This window comes from Citrus sinensis, chromosome 4 (assembly GCF_022201045.2).
Source record: "Citrus sinensis cultivar Valencia sweet orange chromosome 4, DVS_A1.0, whole genome shotgun sequence".
Lineage (NCBI taxonomy): Eukaryota > Viridiplantae > Streptophyta > Magnoliopsida > Sapindales > Rutaceae > Citrus > Citrus sinensis.
Genome location: NC_068559.1, coordinates 4,609,544 through 4,619,799, shown reverse-complemented (window position 1 = coordinate 4,619,799; position 10,256 = coordinate 4,609,544). Strand labels below are relative to the sequence as shown.

Sequence of the window (10,256 nt, the reverse complement as noted above, 5' to 3'; positions counted from 1 at the left end):
TTTTAAAGATTTAACGCTTAGAAGCAAACGAAAAATTAACTAGTTGGAATCGAAATTTATGTATTTGAAGTAAAGAAAACAAAAGCGAGTAATCTTTAAGAAAAAGTGACAAAAACACAAAGATGAGTAAGTGGCATGCAAATGACTCGCCCAGTAAAATATAGCACAAAAGACATACAGCAAGCCAGCAGAGAATTAGTAAGTGGGCAGGTGGTGGTGGGGAGGTAGTGTCAAGTAGGGTCGGTTGATAGAGAAGCCTAGCCAAATTAACATAGTAATATTTCCTTAATCAACCGCTATTACAAAATCTTAATTATTTTTTTAAATATTAAAAAAAGTAAAAAGAAAAAAGAAACCCCTAGTTAGGGCTAGTATCATCCATTTCTTTGCAATATATATACCCCCAGTTGCATTCATTTCTCATACCAAAAACAACCAAAAAAAAAAAAGAAAAAGAAAAAGGCTTCTCTCTCGTTGTGCTTGTGGCTTTGCAGTGCTCTCAGTTTTCTCTGTTTCTCTCCAAATCATTGTTACTGGTTTTCCAATGGCGAAGGACACTGGGGTGGCAGAGCACGGCTCATATTCAGCCAAGGACTACACGGACCCACCGCCGGAGCCGCTATTCGACGCCGTGGAGCTGACCAAATGGTCATTCTACAGAGCCTTGATAGCTGAGTTCATAGCAACCCTGCTCTTTCTTTACGTCACTGTCTTGACTGTCATTGGCTACAAAAGCCAGACCGATCCCGCCAAGAACGTCGACGGCTGTGCCGGCGTCGGCATCCTCGGTATCGCCTGGGCCTTCGGTGGCATGATCTTTGTCCTCGTTTACTGCACCGCCGGTATCTCAGGTATACCATAAATAAAATATTACAGTCCGTTCAAAAATTAAGCAGAAGCATAACAGCCACAACATTTTTTTTTTTTTAAAATTGTTTATATTTTTTGTTTGATTGCGTACTGCAGGTGGTCACATTAACCCGGCAGTGACGTTCGGACTATTCTTGGCCCGCAAGGTGTCGTTGGTCCGTGCTGTGATGTACATGGTGGCGCAGTGCCTTGGTGCAATCTCCGGTGTTGGGTTGGTCAAGGCTTTCCAAAAATCTTACTACACAAGGTACGGAGGTGGGGCCAACGAGCTGGCCGATGGGTACAGCACAGGCGTTGGATTGGCCGCCGAGATCATCGGCACCTTTGTGTTGGTTTACACTGTCTTCTCGGCCACTGATCCCAAGAGAAGCGCCAGAGACTCCCATGTCCCCGTAAGCCTAACTAATTAGTTAATTAATTAATTAATTAACAACCTTTGACAAAATTATTTATTTATTTATTATTATTATTATTATTATTATAATATCTATTTAAGCTTCAAGTTATGATCTGTTGTTGTTAGTTACCATACACATAACACGTGCCATGATTCATGAATATCTCTTTAAATATTTTTGTGATATTGTGTCTTGTCTTTTCCTTTGAAAAACGGAAATTTGCCACGCTGAATCTTGCATTGATTATGCACCAATCCATTATTAATTACGCACCAATCCATTATTAATTACGTGGGCTATTTTTCCTTGTTCAATTTATTGATCACTTGACTTCATTCATAGGTGGTAGAAATACTAAAAAAGACTTCTATTATTATCATGTCATGTTTGGTTGGTAGTCAGTACTAACACATTAATTTTTAATGAGGTGAGAAAGTGAAATTAAAAATAAGTTTAGGATAGTGGAAAGTGGAATTTATTTCCCTTTTTTCTAACAGATAGACCCGTCAGATAAAAATATGTAGTTTGGTAACGATGTTATGAACAGGAAGGTCCATCAATTTGTGGCCATAAGTAAAGAGCTACAGAGATATAACACGTGCATGGGGGCATGGGGGGCCAAAACTAAAAATTAATTTTGTTGTTTTGCTTCTTCTCAGAAAATCAACAAGTAGATTCTTCTTTTTGAAGTGTCTCTTTTGCTTTTGCGTTTTCCCTTCACTGATAAGATTCTTCAGCTAATAAATAAGCTTTTTTGAGTCCTGGGCGGATGCTGTGGCTGTGATGTGGGTTTATTATTTTGTATTTGACTAAAAGGCGAAACACCTTTTATGTGTCAACAAGGATGCTGCTGTCCTTTTCTTCTTTTTTGGGAAACTCCGTGAAGAATCTAGCTTGCTTCTTTCTTTCTTTCTTTTCTTCATTTTAATTCATTTTTTTTTTCCATTTTTAATAACTTTTTTGAGATTGAATTATGGGCTTCACGTGTGTAGAATGAATGGGGGGTATTTGGTATGTCACAAGTGCATAGTTATTTATTTATTTATTCTGATTTTCTTGTTGTTGGAATTATTTTCTCAAGGTTTTGGCACCGCTCCCCATTGGATTTGCTGTGTTCATGGTACACTTGGCCACAATCCCAATCACTGGCACTGGCATTAACCCAGCAAGGAGTCTCGGGGCCGCTGTTATTTACAACAAGGACAAGGCTTGGGATGATCAATGGCTCTTCTGGGTTGGACCCTTCATCGGTGCAGCAATTGCGGCTTTCTACCACCAATTCATCTTGAGAGCTGGAGCTGTCAAGGCTCTTGGTTCATTCAGGAGCCAATCCCGTGTCTGATTTTAGTTTCGACAAGTGGATTATCCACATCTTCATGGGGTTAATGATTTAAAATTGGAAAGAAAAAACTGGGAAGGAGTAGAGGTGTGTTAAGTTTCAAAAAGTGAATAATGAGGGGGGGTGTGATTTGTGCTTTCAAGGAGTTGTAGGCAAAAAGTCTCTTAGACAATGAGGGGGCTTGCTTTTTTGTAATCCCCTCTGTTGTTTTCAAGCACTTTCCTTAGAATTCACTTCTTCAATGTTTCTGTCTCTTTCTACTTTGTATTATTTTCTCCGTATGTGATTATTATTATTATTGTTGTGCTTTAAGGAAAAAAAAAAAATTATTAGCTATGTTGTCATTTTACTACCTGTTTCTACTAGCACTCATGCCTCGAAGATAAATGCTGCTACCATGGTAAAAGCAATATGGCACGCCAATAAAGTAAATGAGCAAATGCATGAATGATTGTTAAGAGAATAAAAAGTTTTCAAGTTGTAGAAGGTACTACTACTAGATCATCTTCTCTCTGAAAATAATCAAACTGTGGAAAGATTGGATGGAGATTGTGATGGTGGTTGCGGTGGGCTCAGTGTAGGTTGTGCTTTGTGCAGCCAATTAACTTTTCCCATTGCTTCAAAGCCACATTATGGCATTAACCATCAACCAACGATCACATAACCTCCTAGATCGATTTTGTGGTGACAAAAAGACTTACCCCACATGGATAGGATTAGCAGCCGTTAGCAGCTTGTCTTGTGAGAAATGATATCAAGCGCAAATGGCGATCGTAGTGTGGTACAAACAACACCTCCGTGGTGTCGTTCTGTCGCCTCTGTTTCTTTCTTTTTTTTTATTCAATTTAACTTGGCGTCAAAATGGCACCATATAATACCATTTTATGTCGTCTATATGACACGTTTGGGCTTAATGCCATTTTATGACCTCTGTTTCCTTTTTTTTTTTTTTCAATTTTTTTTCCTTAACTGAGGTTATATTTGTTTTTGTAGTAAATACTGATGAAATTAATAGTGAATGAATGTTGAGCTCTCTCGGCAGATGGAACATATTTCTTTCTCCTATGATCGTAGAGCAGATTTTGAAAAAGTGGTCCAGATTGGACCAGGAAAGGCAACATATAAAATTTTCACAAAATGGTCCCTCTGATCGTGGACCTGACCTTAACCTTGAGGGCCGTTAAAACTCGCCCCACAATCCACCCTTCATTCCTGGAAATTCTATTAGACCATTGACCATTCTTTCTTTCGTTAAGCCAAAGCTGAAAAATTAAAGAAATTACACACTTCAATTCATACACATTTGTTACTCAAATCTTTTCCTTCATGAACTCCAACCTTGAACCAAAAACTTTCATGTGAAAACATCATTCTATTATTCTTTCTCGCACACCCAGAACGTCTGAGCCCTGAGGAACTTCAATTTGTTCTCTCTGTGTCAAGCTTCTATGAATGATAACATCGCATGGTCAAAATTTAATGGTTTATTCTGTTAAAAAAAAGTTCATTAGAAGAGAATCTGCTAAAATAATGTAAATAATTGCCAAAAATGCATGCCTACTAACTAGGCTTTGTCTTGATGAGTCCACATTTTATGTAACGTCAATTGAGAGGCTTTTTAAAATGGATTCAAAGGCAAAAAGTATGCACGCCCAGGCCCATGACCCAAGCTAAGGATGCAGATATCGCAACCACTAAAGTTTCCTTCTATTTGAAGGAGAAGATAGGCCTAATCCATTGTATTACTAGAGCATATGGTTACATTCAGGACTAATTAGATAATAGATACAGATAATTAGTAGTAAAACCAGCTTGCTTAAATTGAAACAAACACTCTAAAAAAGGAACCTTGTAGCTTGCTTCCTGCCTTTGAGGAGAATCATGGAACCACCCTTTTGTCTTTTTTTTTGTTAATGTCAAAGCTCGTGTACTCTCTCTCTCACAAGTTACGTTTCAGATAAATGCAACATCTGGGTTTGCAAAACTGAATCCCAAAGGTGAGAACATGAGAGAGTCATCAGAAGCAAAAATGTGTAAAGTCAAAACCCAAGGGCTTGATGTGAGAAAACACAAGGAAGAGAGAAGGAAGAAGAGAGTAGTGATTGGAGCCATATTTTTTCCCCCCCAGCTTGTGGCTGTTATTATGTGTTTTTTTTTTTTTTTTAAATTTTTTAATTAACTAAGCTCTTTGTTTGCTTCTATATATAATAAATGAGCTAAAGGATTATAGCGAGAGCTAGTTGCTTGAGTTTGAAGCCTTGAGGCATGTAATAATAACGTTGTGGACAAAATGATGGGACCTGTCAAGCGTGCACGCTAGTTGTTGCTTGTCACAACTCACAATGATTCAAAATTAATAATAGCTTCCCAAGATTTTCAATATTTGTGATTTTATTTCATCTAAATTGAACGCTTCAGATAAATTAATTATCCTCAAATCCTGATCAAATTATCTTGAAAGGATCTTCAAGGATTGAAATATCTGACCTCCTGATGGGGCATCAATTTTGTCCCCTATCTTGGGCTATAGAGTTTCATGCCCCATACATGCGTGTATAAACACTAGTAGAGGCCCAAGCTCATTCTAAGGAAAGCATAAGAGTTGGGCTTAGTCTTTCATTTTTTAAATTTTTTGTAATTATTATAAATTTGAAATGAGTTAATAATCAATGAGTTACTATAATCAATGTTGAATTAAAAATAAATATTTCAAATAAAGTAATAAATAAAGAAAATGAAGCAAATAAAAGTTGAAAGATTTAATTTTTTAATACGGAACTCTCTAATTCAAGCACCCTCTTAAGTAATTAATGCTTAATATAGTGTTTAGTCTTATAATGAATTAGAAATTTAATTTTTTTCTATTATTTTTTATTTTAATTTATTACTTTAATTTATTAATTTTTTTTTTTTAAACATAGAAGATCAGACTTGTTCCAGACTTCTTTTCTTACACGTTTATCCAGTTCTCGCCCAAAACTCACAGGCCTGGGCCAACCTAGCCGGGCTTTTTTGACCACCATGAAACATGCTATTTTAGTTTAAAAAAATCTCGCAACAATTTACCATGCATACAAGGTGTAGGCGATGACTACCAAGAACACATAATTAAATGACAAAAGGCTGTATATACCTTCTTGGTAGGGAAAAAAATGTAGGTCGCACTTGCATTCGACCCATTAATTCAACTAATAATTTTAGCAATTAGCATTACTATCACCCCATAAAACTAAAAGGAAATTACGCTTTTAAGTAAAAAAGATTAAGATAGTAGAAGAGCTGAAATATTGAAAAAGAAGTAATATACAATAGTAGAATATTGATAAATTAATATACTTAAGACCATGGAAAGTCTATTAATTGAGTGAATATTACCATGGAAAGTCTATTAATTGAGTGAATATTACTATCTCAATAGACAATAATTAATTTATCTATGAAGTAATAATTTATTAATTTATAAAGATAATATCATGTTCGTAATAAGAGCTTTTATAAAGTGTAGAGATAATATAATTAGACAATGCAGTGATTTTGTCAAGTTATATGATATGATTCCAATTTGATCTTGATTGAATGAATCATTCACTTAATAATCTTTTGGCCAGATTACATTGCAGTAATACCATTATATTGTAACACATCATAGAAGACTTTTTGGGGTAGTATATTAAGCCGATCTCTCTCTTATTTTTCTTAATATGGCAATTTACATATTGATTGGACCCTAAAAAATAATATTTTTCAAAAATATATTGTCTAATAAATTTATCGAATTATTAATATACTATATTAACTTTAAGTTGGGACCGATAAAAATCATTATTTAGTCGAATATTAATTTATTGAGTGATTAATTTGTTGAGGTTGTATTTTATATGGAGGGTTGTAAGACAAATATATAAATGATCCTAATAATTTTCTCTATGTGCTCAGATTTTTGTCACTGAGGCTCTTATCCGGTTCAATTATATGCACTGTGACAATTAGGGGTGAGCACGGTTCGGTTCGGATCGAAATTAAGTAAAATCGATTTAAATCGGTTATTTTATAAAAAGAACCAAAACTCAATAAAAACCGAACATAAACGGATCTTTTCGGATCGATTTGGTTCAGTTCGGTTTTTTCAGTTTTGGGCCTATTGGACCTATTTTGAATTTTTAAATTTTTAGCCCATTAGGCCTCATGAATGTAATAATTTTTTTTCAATAATTAATTTATCCTAATTTCATTACAAATATTAACAATAAATACAAAGTATTCAAAACACATTTTATCACTAATATCTTACTAACTACTAATAAGGTACTTACAAAATATGAAATACTAAGATTTCAAAATACATAATCAAACTCTAATATTCCATCTACATAAACATAATGTTGTAGAGATAAATAAAAATAACAACAATTAAAACTTACAACACAAAATAAAAAGAAAATTTGGAAACAAAAACCAACAACAATTTTTAAATATATATATACCCGTAATCGTGTGTGTGCATGCCTATTTTAGTTATCTTACGCAACTAATTAAAATTTAACACGTATCTATTTAAATAAAATTTCAAGAATAATCCGGTTTTTCGGTTCAGCTGAGTGAACCGAATACCGAACCTGCATTTCGGTTTTTTTTACAAACCATATATTTCGGTTTTTTTAAAAATTAAAACCGATCCGAACGGAACGGTTCGCATCGGTTCGGTTTGGTTTTCTCTAGTGCACGATTTTTTTGCCCACCCCTAGTGACAATAAGCATGGCTCCATTCACAAATCTATTGAAACCTGGAACAAAATGGGCGTAGATCTATGTAATGGAAACTGGGGATCCAGTGTACTCAAGAAGTATATATTGAGTATGACAACATAATTTGTGTATGGGTAGTGATTAATTAAATATTGCAATCACAATTAATTCTACTCTCTCAAGCAACAATGCCTGGTAACAATTTTTTCTATAATAAACTATATATATATATAACGACGTCGTTGCACGCTCTGCGTTACGTCCTAAGATTATCTTGTCTATTTGCCAGCATCTGAAACATTATTTATAACCAAACAGTCTCCTCTCTGCAAATATTCTGCGTCACACAGAGATGCATCTATGGCCATCAATGAGAATAAGGGACTCATTCAAAATATCATATCTAAAGAAACTGGAATGGAATCTCAGCAGAATGAACAGCGAGAAGAAGCAGCAGTCTCAAAGCAACGATCAGCAGCAGACTCTCTTGGTCGATGATAATAACCAAAGAAATGATATTTCAGAGACACCCAGTTCAAAAAAATCTCATTTTGGATCTGGGTTTGTTGCTGTTTGTGGAGAGATACTCATGGTTCTTTCTTGCTGTTACTGTTGTTTCTGCTGTGGAGGTACTTTTGATTTCTTTTACTAAAACTTAAAATATTTATGGGTTGGTTGTCAATTTGTGTTAAATTTGAAGTTTTGACGAAATGGAATTATATTAAAGGTGACATTATTTTGTTGAGTGATCTTATTTTGTGTAGTTTTTGTTTCATCTTTACAAGCATGTCGATTTGGTGATTCAAAATTTACTCATCTTTTACAAAATAAACTTAATTAGTAGCTAAACTTGAAACTAATAATAGTCATGAAATGAATTGGGAATTGGATGGTGTTGGGGCGTTACATATATTGCTAATACCAGCTTCAGCCAGGGTCTAGATTTTAATTTTGGTTGACTAAAGATTTTGAACTCCTAATTTGGGGCATCGCTAGTGTGAAACCTTAGACTTTTGTAGCCCAAGCGGAAAAAAAACGTACATTTGATGTAATGCTTGCTTCTTAGGATTTTTGGATAAAGAACTGGTAAATTAGCATATGGAGCCTTTCCAAAAGGGCAAGAGATCGAGTACTGTGACTTTCCAAGTACATAATCGAAGACAAGGGCACAGGGTCTACTCAGGAGGTGTTATATGTTGTTTTTTTTTTTTAAAATCTCAAATCTGATTCTTAATGTTCTTAGAGCTGTTGTACTTGCTTTTAATTTATCATAGGTTTGGGTTTAGGCAAGACTTGAATTTAACACCAAGCCAACGTGATGCAATACCTCGCTACCTAATCCCCAACCCAACGTGTGCTATTGAGGATAATACAAGTGATTGAGAATTGATATTTTACATGAAATGCTTTCATTTCTTTCTGGATATGGAAAATGAAGTTATTGTTTGTTTTCATCATTGCTTTATCTTGCATGTAGTAATTTGAACTGCTTCTATTATACCTTACAGAAAATATAAAAAATTCTCACTTACTAAGCTAGATATACGGCTTGCATAAGTTCTAATGATATGGTTTATGGTTGAGTACAACGTCTCAGTTAGAGCTGGCAAAATAGGTCACTGGATTGTGTCAGCATCTTGTCAGCTTCGTGTCATGTCAAATTTAGGTCGACCAAATTACGACCCATTTAATAATCGTGTCAAAATATTGAGACCTAACCCGACACGAAAAATAAACACCCAATAACCCACTTAATATCTGTATATATAGATATATGTATACATATAGGTATAGATATATGTATACGTGTATAAATATATACACACACACACACACGTATATACACCAAAATATTACACATTTACGTTATTGAAGTTCTAAATTTATATAAAATTATAAATAAAATATTGTGTATATATCCATCCTTAAAAAAAAAAAAAAAGAGAGAATCATGTCCAATATTTGAGTTTTAATGACAAGAACCTAGAAATTAATTTAAAATAGAAAATATAATCGTGTCATTGGTCGGGTGAATGGGTCAAGAACTTTAACCCTAGCCCGGCATGAAAAAAAATTGTGTCGACTTGGACCCAACCATTTAATAATCGTGTCAAATTTGTGTCGTGTTCGTGTCGGGTAATCGGGTCGTGTCAAATTTGTGTCGTGTTCGTGTCGGGTAATCGGGTCGTGTCAAATTTTGTCAGCTCTAGTCCCATTAATTGAGAATTTAGGTATGTTTATGCTCTGTTGTTAATTGAAGATGATGTCATGAAGTTCTTAAATGGTGTTCTGAGTAAAGTTCTGATATTTTGGTTAGGTTTGTGATGAATACCATTCATGTGCTCATATTAACATCAAGCAAATTTCTTCTGGATTACATGACTTTCAATTTGTATACATGCACATTCTTTCTTTCTTAACACTGAACCCAAGCCATGCTACCATCGAGTGTGAACAATCATACAGAAAGCATTAAAATGACTAGTGGTGGATTTTGTCATCTGATACGATATACTTTATCCTTTCAGCTTGCATTGATCATGAAGAGAACTGAGGCAGTGTCTGTTGGGGCGTGTGATCAGTACAACAATGTGTACACATGACAAGATTGTACATATCGAAGGAATATCAAAGCCTTAAGGTTTAAGTGTTGAGAAGAAGAAAGTGAGAGAAGAAATGTGCTAGCTAAAGTAATAGTTCCAGCTAGTGGTGTGTTTGTTAGACTGATTTGCTTTAGTTTCCAATGTACACAGTATGTATTTGATCTAATAGGTAAGAGAAAACCATTCGTAGTATTTCATATCTCTGCGATATATATCCTGATGGCTATTTTCTTCATCAGCTTTTTTGGCAATAGATCCTTATTGTATAAGTTTGCCCACTCTTTGTATTTCTTATGCGTT

At 34.7% G+C, this 10,256-nt stretch overlaps 2 protein-coding genes across 2 annotated transcripts; both read left to right on the top strand.

Annotated features, from left to right (window-relative positions):
* Positions 1-408: 408 nt before the first annotated feature.
* Positions 409-2,956, top strand: LOC102622181 (probable aquaporin PIP2-5). The gene is made up of 3 exons (XM_006485624.4): positions 409-851; positions 967-1,262; positions 2,350-2,956. Exons 1-3 carry the CDS (start codon positions 545-547, stop codon positions 2,608-2,610), a joined length of 864 nt encoding a protein of 287 aa, XP_006485687.1. The 5' UTR covers positions 409-544; the 3' UTR covers positions 2,611-2,956.
* A 4,670-nt stretch (positions 2,957-7,626) lies between these two features.
* On the top strand, positions 7,627-10,229 carry LOC102621893 (uncharacterized). The gene is made up of 2 exons (XM_006485623.4): positions 7,627-7,982; positions 9,882-10,229. The coding sequence occupies exons 1-2, from the start codon at positions 7,706-7,708 to the stop codon at positions 9,905-9,907; spliced, it is 303 nt and encodes a 100-aa protein (XP_006485686.1). The 5' UTR covers positions 7,627-7,705; the 3' UTR covers positions 9,908-10,229.
* The last annotated feature ends 27 nt before the right edge of the window (positions 10,230-10,256 follow it).